The sequence below is a fragment of the Colobus angolensis genome, unplaced genomic scaffold, assembly GCF_000951035.1.
Source record: "Colobus angolensis palliatus isolate OR3802 unplaced genomic scaffold, Cang.pa_1.0 Scaffold106, whole genome shotgun sequence".
NCBI classification, from domain to species: Eukaryota; Metazoa; Chordata; class Mammalia; order Primates; family Cercopithecidae; genus Colobus; species Colobus angolensis.
This window is the reverse complement of record NW_012111586.1, coordinates 174,993-198,580: the sequence shown is the minus strand read 5'-3', so window position 1 is coordinate 198,580 and position 23,588 is coordinate 174,993. Positions and strand designations below refer to the sequence as shown.

At 37.1% G+C, this 23,588-nt stretch overlaps 1 protein-coding gene across 2 annotated transcripts in view; it reads left to right on the top strand.

The window, feature by feature from the left end:
• FOXJ3 (forkhead box J3) overlaps positions 1-23,588 on the top strand; it is a 163,308-nt gene that overhangs the window by 65,427 nt on the left and 74,293 nt on the right. For both annotated transcript variants that reach the window (XM_011944912.1, XM_011944921.1), the window contains exon 4: positions 6,905-6,979. In XM_011944912.1, the coding sequence (XP_011800302.1) occupies positions 6,905-6,979 (75 nt within the window). The remainder of the gene's footprint in view (positions 1-6,904; positions 6,980-23,588) is intronic.

Genomic DNA, 23,588 nt, shown 5'->3' with positions numbered 1-23,588 from the left:
ACAAATGAGTACTTATATTGATTTTCAGGGGGACCAGTGGGGACAGAAACCAGGACTCACAGAAGAAAGAATGGATAAGAATGTAGCAGTTGGTTGGATTGGAGGTGGCAGTTTAAACTCAACTTTAAAATAAAAATTACATAGAATGCTTTTAAAATTAGAATTGCCAGGTCACTACTACAGAGATTTTAAGTTAGGTGCCTTGGATAGATCCTAGGAATCTGCATTAAAATAACATTTCAAGTGATTCTAGTGCAGATAAACTGTAGTTTTGAGAAACTGCTTTTGGGGATGGGGTTTTTAAGGCCAATCAGCATGGCTTCATCATATTGATTGATTAGGTGATTGAAAAAAAATCACCTAATTATTTCTGCTTTTCCACTTCACCAACTTCTTTTCTTGGGGTTATGGGAGATGGGGACTACCCAAGCTGTAAGGTCTGAAGTAACCTCTTTTCTTTGTGGGTTTTATGTGTATGTACAAGTCTTGGCTTTTGTATCTCTGTGTTTTTACATTCTAAATAGGTTTTTGGTATTTTTTTCCCAACAGATATGTGATTACCCTTTTAAAAACATTGTATCCTAGCTTTTGGATTGAAAGACAAGGTTCCTGCCCTCATGGAGCCTGTTTATATTTTGGTAGAGAATACAGCATGGAGGGGGAAGACCATTAAATGAACAATTGCAGATGTGATGAGAAATTCAGGATGACGAAGTTTATTACAGTGGAACCTAACTAATCTGTGAACACCAGAAAGGGTTTCCTTAAAGAACTGAAGTTTAATACAAGAATGAATTGAAAATTGATAGATGGATTTAGGTGAAGAAGATGGAGTAAGGCTGGGGGCAGTAATCTTTGCAGATGTAGCAACCTGTGGAAAGCCTAGAACCTGAGAGAGAACATTGGAGGGGATGAATGTAGAAAGCAAGATAGGGTCAGATCATGAAGAGTCTTTTGAGGCTTAAGAATATTGGATTTTGTCCTAAGTGCGCTGAAAGCTTTTAAGTGAAGGGGTAACACCAAATTTGCATTGTGAAGACATAACTCTCTGCAGGGTGGAGAATGTTGGAAGCAGGGCTGAGAGGAAGGGGGACACCAGTTAGGAAGCTGTTGTACTAGTTTTGCTGAGACTGGTTCCCTAGACTGAGTAGTCACAGAAAAGATGGGGTAAGATAGGCAGATCTAGGGCAGGCTTAGTAAGGTTTAGTGATAGATTTGTTTTAGGTGGTAAGAAAGAGACAGGAGTTAAGGATGCTTTACAGGTTTCTGATGGAGCAGTTATGTGAATAATAATGTCTTTGAACTGAGAAGGGAAAACTGGAAGAAGATCACATTGGGCATAAAGATAGAGTTTAGTTTTAAATATGTTGAGTTTGAGGAGTTTCTGGAGATGTGCCATTGATAGTTGGAAATATACATTAGGAACTCGAGAAAAGTCTGTCCTGGATCGAGACAGATTTAAGTGATTTGTCACAAGTGGTCATTGGGTGTAGATGAGATTAGCTAGGCAGATGTAGAAATGAAAAAGACATAGGGCAGAACCCTGAAGATTTCCAACATTTAAGCTTTTTGTAGAGGAGGAAGACTGTGTAGAGGTGTGTACTTCCTTTGAAGTGATGAGTTCACACTGAGCCGTTTACTAATGATACTTCTTTGTTCTGACCATCCTGATTTGTATTTTCCCCTCATCTTGAACTTTTAAGCTGGGTAGGTGAACTACAGTTTGTCTGATGCCTCTCTTTTTTCCCATCTTATTTTAGATTTGAATTGTGTATTTTTTATGATTCCATTTTATCTCTACAGTTCTGTTACTAGTTATCCCCTTTCTAAATTTTTTTTAGTGATTACTCTAGGGTTTACTATATACATCTTAGTTCATTCAGGCTGCTATAACAACAAAAAGAAAACCAAAAACATAGGGTCGGGGCTTACAAACAGCAAACATTTATTTATCATAATTCTGGAGGCTGGGAATTCCAAAATCAAGATGCCGACAGGTTCTGGTGATGGCCTGTTTCCTGGTTCGTAGATGATCCTCATTATAACCTTACATGGTAGAACAGAGAAATAAACTCTCTGAGGCCTCTTTTATAAACACTAATCTCATTCGTGAGGACACCTTTCATAACCTAATCACCTTAAAGGCTCCACCTCCAAATATCATCACGTTGGGAATTAGGTTTCAACATAAGAATTTTGAGGGGATGCAAATATTCAGTCGATTGTAATATCTTTAAGTTACTGCACTGTGCCTTCAAATAGTAGGTTATCAAGTTTTGGGGGAGACTAGGAGATAATTTAGGAAAAATGGAAATATTATAAACTATATTTAAAATTTTTCATGCAAAATGGAAATAGTTTTAGTACTACAGGGAGAAAAATGTATATTTTTAGAACTTAGATGATCTGTTTTATTGAAGACTGTCAATGAAGGAAAGACTGGGGCATGACTAGCAATTTTCTTCTTTCTTTTTTTGAGACTGAGTCTCACTGTGTCTCCAAGGCTGGAGTGCAGTGGTGCGATCTCGGCTTGCTGCAACCTTCACCTCCTAGGTTCAAGTGATTCTTCTGCCTCAGCCTCCCCCGTAGCCCCCCTGTAGCTAGGATTACAGATGTCTACCACCATGCCCAGTGCTGAGTGCCCTTCGTCCTGGGAAACAGGGTGCGGCGGGAAAGGCGGCCGCCCCCTCGCCTGTCACGCAATGCACATTCGTGGGGAAGCTGGCGCTAAACCATTCATAGACGACCTGCTTCTGGGTCGGGGTTTCGTACGTAGCAGAGCAGCTCCCTCGCTGCGATCTATTCAAAGTCAGCCCTCAAAACCATTTCATGTATAATGTCAGAATTGTTTAAACCACATCTTTCCAGTTTCTTTGACCCATCCTTTTTGCTATTGTTGTCGTACATTTTACTTTTACATAGTTCCAAACTCCATAATAAATTATATTTGCTTTATAAAATTTATTTTTTATTTTATACAGTCTGAATATCTTCATACAGTCTTTTTAAAAGCATTAAATCTACCTTCATTTTTTACCATTTTCTGACACTCCATTTATTTTCGTGATCTGCATTTTTGTTTGATTTGATACTTCTGCCAAAAGAACTTTCTTGTAACAATGTAAGTGAGCTGAAATGAATTTTTTCAGCTTTTGTTTGGAAGTCTTTATTTTGCGTTTATTTTTGAGAGATATTTTCACTGCACAGGTGTTTTTTTTTTTTTTTTCCTTTCAGTATTTTAAGATGTCACTCCATTGCCTTCTGGCTTGCATGGTTTTTGAGAAGTCCACAGTAATTCTTATCTTTATTCCTTTGTATGTAATCTACTTTCTCTGACTGCCTTCAAGATGTTCTTTATTTTGGTTTTTAGCCCTTTCACTGTAATGAATTTGGGGATGTGGATTTTTACTTTATTCTGCTTGGTGTTCTCTGAAATTCTTACATATTCTGGTTGATGTCTTGCATTTATTTTTTGAAAATTCTTGACTGTTACTTCAGATTTTCCCTCTGCCCCATTCCTTTTTTTTCTCCTTCTGGGACTTGAATACTCTTATCATCACACAGTTCTTGGATGATCTGTTTTGTTTTTGTTTTGCCCTGTGTGAATGCGCCAGTCTCCATTTGGAAATTTCTGTTACTTTACCCTCAGGTAGAGTTGTGTCTGGTTCTTTTCCTAGTTGTGTCTAGTTTAATGATCCCATCTGAGGAATTTTTAAAATCTTTAATCATGTTTAATGTTTTTTATTTCTATTGTTTATATTTGTCTCTTTTTTTAGTTTTCACATTTCTGTTGAAATTCTCCATCTCTTTATGCAAGCAGGTTGTCCACTTCTTTTCTGCTAGACCCTTTAACATATTAATCATAGTTATTTTAATGTTTTCTTTCCTGATAGTTCTAACACCTGAGTCTTGTCTTGGGTTTTGTTGATTATTTTATCTCTTGGCAGTAAGTTTTCCTTTCTTTTCTATGTCTTACAATTGTTGATTGAGACCAGATATATGTGTAGAAGAATGGTAGACATTGAGGTAAATGGTACTTGTACTCGTAAATGGACAAGCATCTTTTTTCTCAGGCCGTTCTTGTGGGGATTGAGTCAGTCTGTCAGTAATTTGGATTTTTAAAATTGATAACTTTATCTTCAGTATACCACAAACTTTACAGTCCTCCAGCAGTGGGCTTCTGTTAACTTGTGCTTGGAGAGGGTGCTGTAGGATTTTTTTGTTTTTTAATCTCTTTAGATTTTAATTGTCTCTGCCCACCTTTTTACACATCATGGGGATTTCTTGCCTGATTTGTTTTTCTAAGACCACCAGAGTGGGCACAAAAGAACCAGCGAGTAGGCAAGGGTAGGAGCAAAACTGCAAATTTATTTTTGGTCACCTAGCTTCAGGGGAAGAAGGTGGGTAGGCAAGGGTAGGAGCAAAACTGCAAATTTATTTTTGGTCACCTAGCTTCAGGGAAGAAGGTGTGGGGGTGAGGTCTGTCGGCCTCCGGCAAAGGAGGCCAAGAGAGTCCCCCGGTGAAGCTCTCGGACGGAGTTCCTGCAGTCCGGACAGGAGTGAGGGACTGAGGAAGGCCGCGTGGCGCGCTGGCCGAGAGCGGCTTTTCTAGGAGTGGGAGGGCAATAGGCGGGACACTGGCGTGTCGGGGGGGGCGTTCCGCAGGTGCGACAAGGTAAATCTTGGTCTCTCCGGATTGACGTCACCTGGCGCATGCCCAGTTGATCTGCACCCTCCCTGGGCGCTGGCTGCATTTTCGCGCGCGCAGGAAAAGCTGGTGATAAAGAACCCGGAAGTGCGCCATCCTGCCTCCGTTCGTCCAAACATTGCCCCTTCTCTGTCAGTAGACTGCGTTTGCTTGTTATTCAGTGCTATACTTTTGGTAGAGGTGAGGGGTTTTCTCTATTGTGTTGGTCCAGCCTTAGTCTTATGCAGACCCTCAAACTTATGGTGGGCTTTTTCAGTGTTTCTTTCCCTCAGCCAAACTAGTCTTGTGTATCTGTAGTTACTTTTGGGTGGGAGTTTCCCACCTCTTCTCCAGGTGTAGCAGACCTCTACATGGTATCTGTATAGGGTCCTGGGCCCAAAATAGTTTCCTGTACCTCTCCCAGAGTTCAAGGGATTTGCTTCTGCTTTTCCTCCAGCAGCAGATCATCTTTGCCTATGTACTACTGGGTAAGGGTTTCCTGTCCCTCCCTAGAGGCACCAGGGTTTTGTTTCCATTCTTCCCCTAGAAGCAGTGAATCTTTGCCAGAGTCCTGTGGGTGAGAGGTTTTGCTGCCTTTACTGCAGACTTGCTTTTTGCTTTGTAAAATCTGTGGAAGGTTGGTGGGCTTTGTCTCCTCACTCCCTATCACTGTCAATCACTTTTTCTTCCTGTTTATGCCACTAGGGGAGACTTTCTTGGGTCTCCTTTCCTACCCCTATTCTTTCTTAGGAACATATGATAAAGGTCTATGGAGAAGAGTGTGTGAGAACTTCTCTTGTTTCTGGGATCCTTGTTGCTCTAAAGTGACAACCCCATGCTTGGCCTTTAAAATTTTAGGTAATTTCTTTTTAACTGCTTAGATGGTGGCCATCTCTTTTTCCTGTGCTCTGCCAAAGGTGATTTAGTTGTGTGTCCAGTTTCTCGTTGAATAGCCTTGCTCCTCTTAGGAATGTGGTCTGGTTGCCTTGCAATCTGAGCTCTCTGATGTAGCTTAAAAGTAGATTTTTTGTTTTGTTTTGTTTTAAAAAAAAGCTTACCTAGGGTTTTCTCTTTGTAAGAGAGCATCATTCTTTGTAGCTGTTTACATCCCAAGCGTAAGTTTTAAATTTCTGCTTTGGTAATAAGATGGTCTTGAATTTATATTCTGTAGTCATCTTTTAAAAATGTTTAAAATTCCAATATTGTGCCTGAGGGAGAGAAGTTTTATTATGGGCATTCTTGTTAGACTACTGAATTTTATATTAAAAAATAAAACAGATACTATGCCAAAATATGACCCCAAAAGGTACCATTCTAAGTAATGGCTAAATGCAGTTGGACCTCTTTTCTCCCAAATAGTAGCCATTTGGGAACAAACAAGATAATTTGAGAATGGATTTTGGAGCATTTAATTGAGAAGAAATGGACTTTGGGGTATATTCTGTAAGAATTGTGGTACAGTCTTACTTATTCGTGAATAAATTTCTGTTTCACAGACTCTGCAGGTTTCCAAGGGCATTTTCCTGCTACCCACCTTGGGTGTTCTTCCCTGCTACAATGAGGAATTTAGATGTTCTTCCCAGCTCCCTATAGCCAGTATCTTTCCATGTGTTTTTCTTTTTTACAGACTGCGGTGAGAACCTAATTGGGTTCTGTATTTTTTTGTAATAGGGCAGTGGAATTTTTTTTAAAACATTTTTTAAACTAATTAAAAAGTGCTAATACATGTGTCTTGCAGACTATTTGGACTTTGCAGTAAAGAGAAAAAAATAGTCATACTCTTTAATTTCATGTAGAATGCCTTGTAACATTTTGCATTCTGGCTTATTTCCAAGAATAAATAAATAAATTTAAAATAAGTACCACAATTAAAGTCATAATATGTATCATAATATGCCAATTTTATATTTGACATTTAATATTTAACATTACATTACAGGCATCTTCCTGTATCGTAAAAGTGTTAAACACTTAAAATGCTACATGTATTACATTTTATGAAATCTTCTAGAAATTATTTTCCAGTAATAGCTTCCCCTTGTAGCATTCATAATTTGAAAGTCAGAAAGATTTAAATTTTAAGCTCATTAAAAAGTTTATTCCATTTGTAATTGTTTTGCAAAGCATAGAGATGTTTAGATTTCTAATTCTGTTTTTAAAGTTGGGTTATGTTTTTAGGATTTTATTGACCTTATGGCTTTTCTTCTTTAATTCCAGAATTCCATACGACATAATCTGTCATTGAACAAATGTTTCCTTAAAGTGCCTCGATCCAAGGATGACCCTGGAAAGGTAGGATTCATTTTCTTAAAACAGTTGAATTCTTCAGTATGTCGCTTGTCATGTTTGAATTAAGAACTTTTCCAGTTCATTGAATAGGAACCTCTGCAAAGTAGTAAGTCCCCCCCCGACCCTGCTCTAAAGCTTGTTAGAGAGTTTTAAGCTGTGGGAAGCTAACTAGTGTATAGGCGATGCACACCACAGCGCTGTTGTACTTTGCGGTTTCTAATCTTTGGTTGAAGTGTTGTGTATTAAATGAAATTTGGTGTTTGAGCTGCTTGTCAGGAACCATAATTATTACATAAAAGAGGTGCATCTGTGTGTAATTGGCAACAGGTGGAAGTATTCTCATATTGGAATAAAATAGTTTCTCTGTTATTAACCCATTTCTGAGTATAATCAAGAAGAGTATTCTCTATTTGACTCCTCTTATCTCCTGACACCATTGCATTTTTCACGTTTTTAGCGTTTTTTCTATGGTGACTCCCGCCTTTTTTTTGTTGTTTTAATAGCTAGTCAGCTATAGTGTGCCCTGAACTTGGTACTAGTTGTTTGGTTTCTGAAACTTAAGAGTACTTGGTTGTACTGTATTTGGTCGTCAAGGTAAGTTACTAGATTAGGACTTTGAGACAGTGTATTTATTGGCAAGCACGATGCTTGTTTAGGTGGTTAGACTTCTTATATTTGTTTTTAGGCTAACTGATTTTGGATCTTTGTGAAATGTAAGCCTGGTCATGTAAGCACCTTGCTTAAACGTATTCCTTAGTGTCCTAGAGGTGTTTACTTTCTCTTCTTGTAAAATGTTCTTTACTATTTTTTTCTCTATCTGCCTTTCCAGCTATAATTCACCTCATTCAAGACACATTGTGAAGAACTACTTAAAGTTTTCCAAACATGCCATTCACATGGTCTTCTGTACAAATTTCCTTGCTTTACTTGTCTAGACTGTTTCTTACCTTTCAGTATTGAGCTGCAACATGACTTCTCTGAGGCTTTTTCGTTTCCCCATACTTCAGCTGAGTTTGTTGCTCCCTCTTTTGAGTTCCTTTTCTTTTGTAGCGACCGTCATCATTGTAGTAAGTAGCTCCTAACTGGACTCTCAATGGCTGGGCTCAATCCCTCCAGTTTATATTAACTTTCACATAATATGCAGCAATCCTCCCCATCCCCCCAAAAAATGTTAACTTACTCATATGGTCTCTTTCTTTCAAGCTCTTTGTTAGTTATCTACTGCCCTTAAAATCTAAATTTATGCAAGTAGGGATCATGTGTATCTTGTTCACTGTTTAGACCCAGTTGCTGGCACAGTGGCTGGTGGCACTGAGGAGACACCATTGTTGAATGAATGAATATACTGTATCCTCTTTTAGACTGTTAACTTCTTGAGATTAGAGATGAAGAGTTATTCATTTCTATCTTAAAGCAGTTTTTCTGAAGTAGTGAATATTTTATATCACTTTTTATCATCTGTGTGCTCCGTCAAGTTGGTTCTCAGTAAGATTGAACAGATTATTATAATAGTCTTGTAAAAAATTGTTTCTCTATGTTTTTAACTTTGAGATTCTGAATAGGAACTGTTGCACCTTTTCCTTTAAAGGAGGCTTTTTACAAAAAGATAATTAGATTCTAAAATTAAATTCTTTATCACATTTCCTATAGGCAATGAGTATATGTGGGTCAGACTGAAAAATATTTTTAAGAGACTTCAGAGATTATTTACTAGAGTCCTATGAAGTCACTAATTAGGTTCTGTAAACATTTTGGTTCTGATTGGATTTTTAAATGAATTTGAAATAATTTTTAAAAATTAAAAATCAGTACATATGGAGGCTTAATTCTATCATGTACTTGATTTTAACCAATTGGAGACTCTTAAAAATATGTCATGTTAGGTATTTTTATTTTATGTAGAAGTTTAAGCTTTTGTTCATCTTTAATATATGGGGTAAGACAGATGTGGAAAACATGTTACTCATTGCAACTCTGTTTTTTGAATCAGGATTCTCAATAATGTGCAACTAAAACGAAATACAGAAATAAATTGAGTCCTGAGAGGCTAATCAGAGCTTTCATCTTTTACCAGTAGTTTTCAGTTTTAAGGTTTTGTATCTATTAAAACACCCCATTCTTATTGATTTTGGTCATAGTAAGTAAATATCATACGTTTGATTTTATAAAGTACATTTGTAGTAGTAATTTTTCTTTTCAGTCTCAAAGTGAGGTTTTTTTTTTAAATTTGTTTGTTTGTTTGTTAATTTTGGGACGGAGTCTCACTCTGTTGCCCAGGCTGGATTTGCCGTGGTGCAGTCTCAGCTCACTGCAGCCTCTGTCTCCCGCGTTTAAGCAGTTCTCCTGCCTCAGCCTCCTGTGTAACTGGACTACTGGCGTACATCACCATGCCTGGCTAACTTTTGCATTTTAAGTAGAGACGGGGTTTCACATCTTGGCCAAACTGGTGTTGAACTCCTGACCTCAAGTGATCTGACCACCTTGGCCTCCCAAAGTGCTGGGATTACAGGCGTGAGCTACCGCGCATGGCCACAAAGTGAGATTTAAATACATTTTTCTCATTGATTTTGGTCAGATATAGATGTAAATTTGGTCTTATAAATACATTTATGTGAATAAAGTCATTTTTATTTTTGATTTCAAAATGAGATTTTGTTTAAGAAAGCACAAAATTCCACTGCTTTAAAAACACTCTGAAAACTTCATCTCAAGCCCATTTCATAAAAGAAGAAACTAAAGCCAGTAGATGAGGAACAGCTTGCTCAGGTTCAGTGTGGAGTTTAGAACCCAGGCATATTGGCCAGACATACTTGTCAGTCACAGAAACTCAATACAAACTAACTTAAGGGCAAAAGTACTTAAGGAAGAACTGGAGCCAGGTTCTTAAATTATATCACCAGGAATGTCTCTTTTCATCCCTTAGTTGTGCTAACTTCTCTGATAGCTTCATTTTCAGTCCAATTAGTGGCAAATATGTCTGTCAGCAGCTCTAGTTTATATTTCACCAGCTGAGTAACACTTAACAGAGAGAGTATGCCTGATGTTCACCCCGCCACCTCCCAAATAACTGAAATTATAGAAAAAGTCTTAGAATGAATGCTGAACAAGCAAAATACACTGGGTTTCTTAGTTCTTAGATTAGTACTTTTCCGATGATATCAGTCTTCCTTGAGAGGGAGACCAAAATGTTAGTTAAGTTTTAGTACTTATGAATTGTTTTTTCTTTTTGTATTACAGTGTTTCCTGACATTTGAGGAGCTTTTCCAAAACCACCCTCACCACAGTGGGAGAAAACCATTGAGCCAAGGTGGGGTGGGAGTAGATTTTGGTCTTGGGTATAGGGTGGACTTTATAACCCCTTAGAATTTTGCTAGTTGCTGCCATGACTTAGGTCAAGAGGTAGAATTAACTCGAACAGCATCTTCTCTGTATTTTCACGATACAGCTTTCTGTTCTTTGTATTACCAGAGAGTTGTGAAGAACAACCTAATCTTGAAGTGTATTGTTGAATCACAGATGTTTTTATGTGGCTATCTGTTCCTTACTTAATCCTTCATTTTCAAGAAGATTGTGTCGTAAAAGCCCTTAATATTTGATGCCTTTCTATGTACATTGGTGGTCTGAGATTCATTTTCCTCACCTCTTTACAACTAATTTCAAGCAGCCATATTACCACTTTATTTAAAAAAAAACCACACAAAATGAAATTCAGTTCTGCATCCACAACTTTGCTGCTTTTTGGGGGACAGATTTGTTTTTCTTTTCTCTTGATTATAACCCTTTTCACCCTGTCTATACATTGGGCAGTCTGTCTCCATTTTTAAGTCCGGTCTTTTATCTCTTCTCTTTTTGTTAGTTCTGTTTTCTCTATATTTGTCTTCTTCTTTTTTTTTTTCCTAACTCTTTGGGTTATAAGTCTTATTGTGTAATTCATACTTGTGTCTTAATTATCTTAAAGGTAAATATTTACATTAGGGAAAAACAGATTACTGCCTAAATGTAGTTTAAAAAATATAATTCTCTTTCTCTGCTTTTCAGCTTAACCTTTTCTCAATTTTGTTTCCCTTTCTTCAGTTCAGAAAAATGATCTTTGACTTGAAAGGAACTAAAGGATTATAGGGCTCAGTTTCAACAGTTACCTAAACTTAGTAGCAGTGGGCTCTAATAGAACTGAGAAAATAGCTAAGAAGTTTAAAATCATATGAAGGCCATCTGACTATCCTGGAGAAATAACTACAGTTAATTCATAGAAGAGTTTTTAGGGGTGTGGGAGTTGGGGAATCTTTGTCTTGCCTGGGAATGGGAAGTTGTAAAGCCTCAGTGACTGTAAAGATTGGGCTCTCTTGCTTTGTGAGGAAATAACAAATTCATTGCTAAGAGACTAACTTTTGAAACTTCCAGGATTGTGATTTTTTCTTTAAAAATTTTTTTTGAGACAAGATCTTGCCCTTGCCCAGTGCAGTGGTGCTCTCATAGCTTACTGGGCTCAAGTGATTCTCCAGAGTAGCCAGGATGACAGCACATGCCACCATGCCTGGCTAAGTTTTTGAAATTTTTTGTGGAGATGGGAGTTCTCACTGTGTTGCCTAGACTGGTCTTGAACTCCTGCCTTCAAGTGCTCCTGCCTTGGCTTCCCAAAGTGTTGGGATTAGAGGTGTGAGCCACCACGCCTCACAAATGATGAGTTTTTTTCTATTCCTATTCTGTAGATTAGTATAAGGGACCATAACATAGTTGACTGATCTTTCTTTTTAAAGGGTATTCTTTTTTTGGGGCTATGTTAGTATTATATTTATTTGTAAATTGCTTGTTAGTCTCTGGTATCCCATTTTGGTCACTTTCTTTGAAAAATGTGTAGAAAAACTGGAGAGGTTTGAGGGAACATAAAAGATAACATTAAATGATGAACAGTGTTGTAGGAGTCATAGGTATTACCCTAAAGAAGGAAGATAGGAGTATAATTTTAATGCTAGTCTTAAGTAAATGCATGATTTTTGTGAGGAAGAAAATGACTGCTTATCTGTGTTTCCGTGCAAACTAAATAGGAACTAGGACTGAAGGATAAGCAAGAGTTTGGTTGGACCAAAATAAGAATGTCATATTTATTGAAGTGAAAAAACACTGATATAGCTTCCCAAGGGAGACTTTAGAGTTTGTCACTTCTGAAGCACTTGAATAGATGAGGTTGGTAGCATTTGACATTTTAACTCATGGTAGATAAGAACTCCAGTTGAAGGCTAGAAGTGGACATGATCAAGTTTAGCTGAGGGACGAGTCATAGCAAAGCTGGGTAGAGTCAGGAATTAAGGGAATTAATGTCAGTACTAACGTGAGATCCAAATGTGAGAAATGGATTGGTGCCATTGAGTGATTGTCGAGACAGAGGTGAATTATGAGTGTGAGACATTAGACAAACCAAGGTTAGAAAGCCAAGGTATTCAGAAAATTAGGAAGATTGAGTTAGATAGAAGTGAGAATCTGATTCAGGGAGATAACACTGCAGAAGCTGAAAGAAGTGTTGGCCTAGAGGCCTGATGTTAATACTGTTCGAGCAGTGTGGTTGCAGCTGCCTTTTGTTTAGACATACAGTGTTCTCTGTTCTCTTTTTAAAGTTGAAAGAGAACATTTTGTTGTTGTTGTCCTCTTTTTTTTTCTTTTCCAGATCTAAACTACTTTAAAAAATAACATACCTAGAAATTGTTTTAAAAAATTATGCATGGTAAAATTTACTCTTTGGTGTATAATTCTATTACTTTCAACAAACACAGTGTAACCATCACTGTAATCAAAATAAAGAACAGTATTCTAGATTGTCACTTGGTAGTCAGCCCTTTCCCTTATCCCCAGGCCTTTAACCATCACTGTAATCAAAATAAAGAACAGTATTCTAGATTGTCACTTGGTAGTCAGCCCTTTCCCTTATCCCCAGGCCTTTGCAACTGCTGATCTGTTTGTGTCCCTATAATTTTGCCTTTTCCAAAATGCCATGTAAGTGGGACTCATGTAGTACATGGCCTTCTGAGTCTGGCTTCTTTCCTTTAGCGTAATGTATTTGAGAGCCATCCATGTCGTTGTGCGTATCAGCAGTTTTGTTTCATTTCATTGCATATATTCCATCATACGGATTTATCATAGTTTAATCACTATTTGAAAGACATGTTTTTGCTAATTGTGTGTTCATTTGACCATCAAGTTACTTTCTTTTCGGCTTAGACTTGACAGATATTGAGTTATAACCCTCAAGTAGCAACATGATAGTCATGTTAAGCTGCCTTGTGAGTGGATTATATAGGTGAGCCATCTGTTTCTTGGAAATGCGTTATGATATAGTAAAACTTTATCTCTAACTTAAAGTTTCTAAAAGGATTGATTGGTACTGTGATTTAAAAGCAAGATATGTCTGTTAATCCCTTAATAGGATATACTTTTTAAGTATCCTTAACATTTAGTGGAATTGTTTGCTATACTACAGTCAGTATGCCAATTACATATTTTAATCCATTGATTAAGAGGAAATTTCTTAACAGTCTCTCTTTAGGCTTAATTTGATGATCAATGTATTTAAAAGTAATAAAAACTTGTATTTGTACAAAAAGGGTATTTCAGGACCTGAACAGGCATTGGAATAGTTGTTATCCACATGTTCATTCAGTCAGCTAGCCAGACAAGCAGCCTGCCTTTGAAGTACTTACTGTGTGTTTGACCATTCATAGTCTATTTTTGTGGTCTCAGTAGCTCTTTAATCTATTGTCCAAGCCAGAAACTTGTGAGGATGAAAGGGGTGCTATTCTTAACTATGTTTAGGGAACAGGTATAAAGCAGGATTGAAACTCAAAGTATGGTTACACTATCTGTGGTGCATGCAAATGCTGTGCCTGAGCAGTTACCTGGAACAGCATCCTAAGAAGTTGGGAGAAAACAAAGCAAACAAATCTTTTGAAGATGGATTGCCGAAATAAACTGGGAGAGGTTAAAAAAAAAAAAAGAAAAAAAGAAAGAAAGAAAGATGAAGGCATGATATAAAGCCAAAGAAGTCAGGGACAAGAGGAATCCAGCTCCTGAGGTGAATGTGCATTGAAAGCTAAGGAAGAGCAGAGACTCGTCTATGATGATTCATGTTACCAGTGGGCATATACTTGGCAATAGTAATAGATTTCACCATTTGGAATGGTTAGCTATTTATGACAGGGACTGCTCTCCCCAGGAGTCTGAAATTAATATTAGCATTTTTGGTTTATTTGTACTTAATCAGGTAATAGCTTTTTTATTAGGCTATTTTCAACCTAAGATAAAGCAGGGTACTTTGTGTTGACATAAAATTTCAGCTAGAAATAAAGTTTTTGAATAATTAAAATGCTCTTTATTTGAAGTAATAAATACTTTATAATGATGGGAATAAAGACATTTAAGTTTATTGTTGATCTTTGACACATCTTCATTTCTGATGCATTTTCTTTTTTTTTCTTTTTGAGACAGAGTCTCACTCCATCACCTAGGCTGGAGTGCAGTGGCATGATCTTGTTTCACTGCACCTCTGCCTTCCAGTCTCAAACGATTCTCCTGCCTCACCCTCCCCAGTAGTTGGGATTACAAGTGTGTGCCACCACGCCTGACTATTTTTTTTTTTTTCCAGTAGACATGGGGTTTCACCATGTTGGCCAGGCTGGTCTCGATCTCCTGACCGCAAATGATCCACCCCCGTTGTCTTCCCAAATTGCTGGGATTACAGGTGTGAGCCATCGCGCCTGGCCATTTCTCATTTCTGATGGATTTTCTTTATCTTGATTACCTTGATTTTTCTCTGAAGTTTATGAATTGCTGGTATTTGTTTGCTCTCTTCTACTTAACAATGACACCTGGTTTTCAGTTGGGTGCCACTTTCCTCCCCTCTGGAATTAACTTCTGTTTTAGGGTATCTTGAATCATTTTTGGAAAATACGATCAAAGTTGTAGACTTCTTGTTTGTGATCTTTCTTTGGGATTTTACGGGGTGAGCCACTGCAGTCTTTTCCATCAGAAGGGACATTACTGTGTTGTACTGGAATTGTTGATAAAAAAAGTAATGTCTGTATCTCTATATTGCTTTAAAGAATTTAGAGCCATTTTTACATGCATTATCTTGATCCTCAAAATAAGCCTGTGGTCAAGCCCCAGTTTTAGATAGTGATCCTTGAGTGCATAGTAGATTTTTTCCGTAAGTTCACATGATAGAACTACATGTAAATGGAATCATTCAGTATATACTCATTTGTGTCTTTCACTCAGTATTAATGTTTATAATGATAAATATATTACTTGTTTGTTTCTTATTGTTAAGTGACATTCCATTGTATGAATCTATGACAGTTTGTTTATACATTTATTTGTTGATGGACACTTGAGGTGTTTTCAATTTTAGGCTATTAATAATTACTAGTAAATTCTTAAACAAGTTTTCTATGGACATGCTTTCTATTTCTCCTGAAGGATAGAATTACTGGGTCAGAGGGCAGATGGAAGGTTAACTTTATAAGAAACTGCCAAATCCTTTCCCAAAGTGGTTGTGCTGTTTTACATTTCCAGCAGCAATACCTGAGAGTTGCAGTTTTGCTTCCCATGGCCAGCAGTTGGTTATTACCTGTCTTTTTAACTGTGGCCATTCTACTGGGTGCGAAGTGGTATTTCATCATGGTTTTTATTTGAATTTTCTTGATGGCTGTTGCTATTGAGTAACTGTAGCCATTCTACTGGGTGCGAAGTGGTATTTCATCATGGTTTTTATTTCAATTTTCTTGATGGCTGTTGATATTGAGCATCTTTTTATGTGCTTCCTGGGCATTTGTATGTCTTCTCCTCTGAAAGTTTTTTAAAAGTCTTTTGACTTAGAAAACATTGGTTGTCATTATTACTGAGTTGTAAGCATTTTAAAAAATATATTCTGGATACAAGTCTTTCCTTAGATTTCTGCTGTTTAAATGTTTTTTTTTTAGACTATGGTTTGCCTTTTTGCTTTCACAATAGTGTTTTTAAAAGAGTAGAAAATTGGAATTTTGGTGAAGTTGAATTTATCATTTTTAAATTTAATTGTTAGTGACTTGTGTATGCTGTCAGGAAATCAAGTACGGTCATGAAGATTTTCTTTTTAAGTTTTATAATTTTAGGTTTTGCGGTTAGGCCCATTGCAAATTGCTATTTATGTATGGTGTGTTTATTCTTCCTGATAAATCGTGCTTTTATCTTTATGAAATGTTCTTCTTAATTTCTTTTTTTTTTTTTTTTTTTGAGGCGAAGTCTCGCTCTGTTGCCCAGCCCGGAACGCAGTGGCACGATCTCGGCTCACTACAACCTCTGCTTCCCAGGTTCAAGCAATTCTTCTGCCTCAGCCTCCCGAGTAGCTGGGAGGTGGCACGTGCCACCATGCCCGGCTAATTTTTGTATTTTTGGTAGAGACGGGGTTTCATTATATTGGCCACACTGGTCTTGAACTCCTGACCTCGTGATCCGCCTGCCTCAGCCTCCCAAAGTGGTGGGATTACAGGCATGAGCCACTGCACCCGGCACTTAATTTCTTAAAATGCTCTTTGTCCTGAAGCCTACTTTGTCTGATACTAATTTAGCCATTCCAGGTTTCTTATGCAACATCATGGTGTATCTTTTTCCAGTATTTTGCTTTTAGTCTGTAAACATCTTTGTGTTTAAAGCGTTTCTCTGGTAAACCGCGTGGCCATTGGCTCTTGCTTTTAAAATTGTCTAATGACCTCTGCCTTCTATTTAGACCACTTAGTGTTTGTATTTAATTTAATGTGATTATTGGTATCGTTGCTGTTTGTTTTTCTTTTGTTCTTAATGTTGCTTTATTTCTACAACCTTTGGGGTTAATCAGTTTATAGGATTCTATTTTATTTCATCTCTTGACTTCTTAGTGTCCTCTTTTAATTAGTTTTTTAGTAGTCATTCTAGAGTTTAACAATATGTATCACTAACTTATCAGAGTCTATTTGGAGGTAATATTATACCACCCTCCACTTCATACCTTACATTTTATACCACCTACTGCTACCTCCTGCCATCCATTTAAAAATGTATTAACATTACAACAGTATAATTTCATTTATCTACCATTCCTTTCTTTGTGCTATTGTCATATCTTGTACTTCTACTTACACCATAAATCCCGTCTTAGGATTTGTGTTATTTGCTTTAAATAGTTAGTTGCCTTTTAAGGAAATTACATTGGAGGAAATATTTTCTTAGTTATTTACCTTTTCTGATGTTCTTTCCTGGAAATCTAAGTTTCCATCTGGTAACCTTTCTCTTCAGCCTAACAGTATCCTCTGGCAGTTCTTGTAGTGCAGGTCTGCAAGCAACATATTTTATAGGCCTTTGTTCATCTGAAAATATCTTTATTTCATCCTCAGTATACTTTTTTCTGGGTATGGATTCCTGGGTTTGCAGGGTATTCCCACTTGTCAGAGTTTTGAATATATTCCATTTTGAAGATGTTCCATTGGCCTCCATTATTTTTTATGAAAAGTCAGCTGTCATTCTTATTTTTATTCTTCTATATGTAATGTGTGTTGCACCCCCAAACCCCTGTCACTTTTGGTAGCTTTCAGTAATTTTTCTCTTTTTCTTTGGATCTCAGCAGTTTGACTGTGATATGCTTTGATGTAGTGTTTTTGTATTTATTCTAGGCTTGCTAATCTAGGATCAACAAGATGAGGCTTTCCTCCGAATTTGGGATATTTTCAGTTATTATTTTTTAAAAATTATTTTGGCCCTATTTTTTCTTTTTATTTTAGGGTCAGTTATAGTAAGACTTGAATTTTTTTCACAAGTCCTTGAGACTGTTAATTTTTCTTATCTTTTTGTTCCTCAGATTGGTTAGTTTCTACTAATCTATTTTCAGGATCTCTGAATCTGATTCTATCTAATCTATTGGAGAACTTTTATTTCAATTATTTGACTTTTTTTTCTTTTCTTTTGAGATGGAATTTTGCTCTTGTCCCCATGCTGGAATGCAATGGTGCAATCTCTGCTCATCACAACCTCTGCCTCCCAGGTTCAAGCGATTCTCCTGCCTCAGCCTCCCAAGTAGCTGGGGTTACAGGCATGTGCCACCACGCCCGGCTAATTTTGTATTTTTAGTAGAGACGGGGTTTCTCCATGTTGGCCAGGCTGGTCTCAAACTCCCAACCTCAGGTGATCTGCCCACCTCAGCCTCCCATGTGCCCAGCCTACTGTACTTTTTAATTTTAGAGCTTCCCTTTGGTCCTTCTTGTGTATGTACATAGGTAATTGGTGAAATGGATTCAAGCGGTTGCTTTGATGCTAGAGAATTAGGACTTATGTGATGTCCCTGACCAGTTAGTTCATATTTCCTGTACATGAAACATGCATAGGAGACTCTGCTTCCCTTTGGGGTTTTATTTTAAGAGAGTATGAAGTATTGTCCTTATCTGTATAGTGTTTAGCAATCCTGTGAACCTAATTCAGCCTCATGTGATTCCTTCTGTCATCACTGATCTTTTCAGATCCTGGTTTTTATATGAAAACAAAATAATTAGTAGAGTTAAGATGTTTTAAAAAGTAACATGATTTTAACGATAAATAACCTGAAATACTATGTCACTTTCAACTAGTCTCCTCTAGTCTCTGTTTACTTTTTCTGTGCCTTCTTCGGCATTGCTGCCTTAGGGTATGGCACATAAGTAAAAACACAAGTCTACTTTGGTGGCCCTATTTTCAAGTCCAGGCTTGGACTTTGTGCTTCTAAGCTTTATATTCAAGCTATACTCTACTGTTTTTCTTGCATTTATGATACATGGTATCTAAAATAGTATTTCATTTTCTTTATCCTTTAAAGCCCAGCTCACATTTCAGTATAATAACTGGGAAAGGAAGTTATTTTCCTTTTTTAACCTACTCTACCTTTTCAAAATTAATTGCTCTCTTCTTTTTGCTCCCATGTTTCTTGGGGAATTTCACTATTATAACTCCTTCAGTTGTGAGTTTTTCATTTACAAGGATTAGGTCTTTGACATTTTCATACCTCCATCATACCCAGCAGTGTCTGATACACTGTAGATGCCTAATAAATGTTTATCTCAAAAATGATGTTTGTCTTTTCCTAGGTAACTAAGAAGTTGCTGTTCTATTCTCAAAGAAACTTTTCAAATTCTACATAAATTTTTTGCCATTTTAAATTAAGACTGGTCTCAATGTTCTAGAAATTGTCACTTTGCTTCATTTTACTCAGACTTTGATTTTTGATCAGTAGGTTGGGGCCAGAAAACTTATTTCACTTCTTAACATTGATTCACATCTACTTTAAATTTGGGAGGATCTTTTGAGTTCTTAACCTTCAGGTAGGTGAATTCCTTGATTTTTCTCTTAATGACTACTTTAGGTAACTTTTATCACAGACAAACATGGTCCAGAGGAGAGCCAGGAATCAGCTAGAAATCAGGAGCCTTATACCCAAAGAAATATATACTCATTTATGTTTCTTTTACTCAGCATATCTTTGTAATCATTCTCTTAAAAAGATACATGCACACGTATGTTTATTGCAGCACTGTTCACAATAGCAAAGACATGGAATTAACCCAAATGCCCATCAATGATAAACAAAATATAGTACATATACATCACGGAATACTACGCAGCCATGATAAGGAATGAGATCACGTCCTTTGCAGGAACGTGGATGAAGCAGGAAGCCACCATCCTCAGCAAACTAACAGGGAACAGAAAACCAGACATCACATGTTCTCACTCATAGTGGGAGTTGAACAATGAGGACACAAGGACACAGGGAGGGGAACAACACACACTGGGGCCTATCGGGTCGGGGGGCAGCAAGGAGAGGAAAAACATCAGGACAAATAGCTAATGTATGCAGGGCTTAAAACCTAGGTGACGGGTTGATAGGTGCAGTAAACCACCATAGCACACATATACCTATGTAACAAACCTGCACGTTCTGCACGTGTATCCCGGAATTTAAAAAAAAAAAAAGAAAAATCAGGAGGCTTGAGTTCTTTCTGGACAATATCACTGGCTTTGCTTTGTGAAAGGTGTCTTTTGACTGTATTGGACATACCCTGTGTTTGATTAGAGCCTATTGATTCCCTTTTCTCTTAGATCAAAAAAAGTTTTTTATTGAGAGAAAATTTGTATGCTATAAATGTTGTCTTTTAAAAGTATATAATTCCATAGTTTTACTATAATTGCAAAGTTGTGCAATCATCACTATCAAATTCCAGGACATTTTCATTTCATCCCTCCCAAAAAGAAACCTATCCATTAATAATAGTCTCTCACCATTTCCACCACCTCAAGTTCCTGGCAACCACATTACTTTCTGTTTCTGTGAATTTGCCCATTGTGGACATGTTACCTGTTTTGGACATTTCGTATTAAATAATTATACGATATGTGGCATTTTGGGCTTCTTTCACTTACCATAAGGTTTTCAGGGTCATCCATATTGTAACATGGAATAGTGCTTAATTCCTTTTTATGCTAGAATGATACTCCATTGCATAGCTATACCACAGTTGTTAGTCTCTTTATCCAGCTGAACATTTAGATTGTTTCTACTTTGAAACAAAAATGCTGCTGTGAGTATTTGTGTAGACAATTTAGGATAGACTCAGTGTTTTTATTTCTCTTGTGTATGTTTTCAGTTTTTTAGGAGTGGAATTGCTGGGTCATATGTTTAATCTTTTGTGGAACAGCCAGACTGTCTTTCAAAGCAGTTGTACCATTTACATTCCCACAGTTACGAGGGTTGCAGTTTTTCACATCCTTGCCAATAGTACTTACTAAGTGTCTTTTTTATTATGGTCATCCTTGCGGGTATAAAATGATACCTCATTTTGTAATGGTTTTGATTTTCATTGGATTAATGGAATTGATGGTGATCAAATTTTGATGAGCCTGTTGGCCATCTGTACATCTCCTTTGGAGAAATGTTTATTTAGATTATGTGCCCATTTTAAATGGAATTATTTCTCCCTTATAACTCAGTTGTAAGAGTTCTTTGTATATATTAGATACAGGTCCTGTATCGCTTATATAATTTGCAAGTATTTCCTTTTGTTGTGTGGTTGTATTTTTTTTTGCCTTCTTAAAATTTTTTTAAAACTTTTTAATTGATACATATTATTTGTGCATTTTTATGGGGTACTTGTGGTATTTTGTTACAGGCATAGAATGTGTAATGATCAACTCAGGGTAATTAGGGCATATATCACCTTAAGTGTTTATCATTTTAATGTATTGGGAACACTTCAAGTCCTCTCTTCTATTTATTTTGAAATAAACAATACATTGTTTTTAATTATAGCCAGTCTACCCTGCTGTGAAACTTTGGAACTTATTTCTTCTATCTAACTGTATGTTTGTACTCATTAATAAACTTATTTTCACCCCACACCGCTACACTCTGCCCATCCTGTGGTGACTATCATTCTGCTCTTTACCTCCATGAGATTAACTTTTTTACCTTCCACATATGAATGAAAATATGTGATATTTGTCTTTCTTTGCCTGGCTTAACATTCTTTCAGTTCCATCTATGTTGCTACAAATGACAGGCTTTCATTCTTTTTTATGATAGCATTTCATTATGTATGTATACCGTATGTTCTTTATCCCATTCAGCCATTGATGGATATTGAGTTTGATTCCATATCTTTGCTTTTGTGAATAGTGTTGCAGTAAACACGGGGTTGCAGGTATCCCTTTGATATAGTGATTTCTTTTCCTTTGGGTAAATGCCACATCATATGGTAGTTCTATTTTGTTGGTTTTTTTTTAGAAATCAGCATACTGTTTTCCATAATGACTGTACTAATTTACATTCCCACCACAAGTATATGAGAGCTCCCTTTTTTCCACATCCTCTTCAGTGTCTGTTATTTTTTGTCTTTTTAATCATAGCTATTCTAACTGCAGTAAGAGGATGTCACCTTGTGGTTTTGATTTGCATTTCCTTAGTGATTATTGATGTTGAACATTTTTTTCATATACCTGTTGGCCATTTGTATGCCTTCCTATGAGAAATGCCCATTCATATTTTTTTGCCCACTTTTTAATGGGGGTGTGTGTGTGTATGTAAATAATTATTGAAGTTGAGTCCCTTGTATGTTCTGAATATTAGTCTCTTGTCAGATGAATGGTTTGCAAATATTTTCTCCTGCCCAACAGATTGTCTCCTCACTCCATTGATTATTTGCTGTGCAGAAGCCTTTTAGTTTAATATAATCTCATTTGTTTATTTTTGTTTTGTTGCCTGTGCTTTTGAGATCTTAGTCATACAATCTTTGTCTACTCAAATGTCCTGAAATATTTCCCCTGTGTTTCTTCTAGTAGTTTTTTTTTAGTTTTGAGTCTTTCATTTAGGTCTTTAATCCATTTTGAGTTGAATTTTGTTTAAGGTGAGATATAGGAGCCTAGTTTCATTCTTCTGCCTATGGACATTCACTTTTCCTAGGACCATTGAGTTTTTTGGGGGAGTCTTTAGGTTTTTCTACATGTAAGGTCATGTCATGTGCAAAGAGGGACAATGTGCCTTCCTCTTTTCCAGCTAAGCCTTTTATTTCCTTTTCTTGCCTGACTGTGCTGACTAGGACTTCAGTACTATATTGAATAGTAGTAGTGAAAGCGGGCATCTTTGTCTTGACCAGCTTTTAGAGGAAAAAGTTCCAGCTTTTCCCAGTTTGGTATGATATTAGCTGTGAGTTTGTCGTGAATGGCCTTTATTACGTTGAGGTGTGCTTCTTTTATGCCTGATTTCTGGAGAATTCTTATGAAATGATGTTGAATTTTTTCAAATGCTTTTTTATATCTGTTGAAATGATCATAATTTTTGTCTTTCATTCTGTTCATGTGATGTATTAGGTTTATTGATATGCCTATGTTGAACCATTCTTGTATCCCTGGGATAAATCTCACTTGGGCATGGTGTATTATCTTTTAGATGTGCAGTCGGATTTGGTTTGCTAGTATTTTGTTGAGGATTTTTGTGTATGTGTACATCAGAGATAATTGGCCTGCAGTTTTTTGTGGTGTCCTTGTTTGGTTTTGGTATCAGGGTAATGCAAGCCCCATAGAATGAGTAAAGGAGAATTCCTTCCTCTTTAATTTTTGGGAACGGTTTGGGAATTGGGTTAGTTCTTTATAAGTTTGGCAGAATTTGGCAGTGAAGTCTTTGTAATCTTGGGCTTTTCTTTGTTGGGAGCCTATATATATATATTTTTTTTGAGATGAGTATCAGGCTGGAGTGCAGTGATGCGATCTCGGCTCACTGCAACCTCCGCCTCCCGGGTTCAAGCGATTCTCCTGCCTCAGCCTTCTGAGTAGCTGGGATTACAGGCACACGCACCATGCCCAGCTAATTTTTGTACTTTTAGTAGAGATGGGGTTTCACCATATTGGTCAGGCTGGTCTCAAACTCCTGACCTCGTGATCTACCTGCCTCAGCCTCCGAAAGTGCTCGGATTACAGGTGTAAGCCACTGCTCCTGGCCAAGACTTTTTTTTTTTTTGAGGCCGAGTCTCGCTCTGTCCACCGGACTGGAGTGCAGTGGCCTGATCTCAGCTCACTGCAAGCTCCGCCTCCCGGG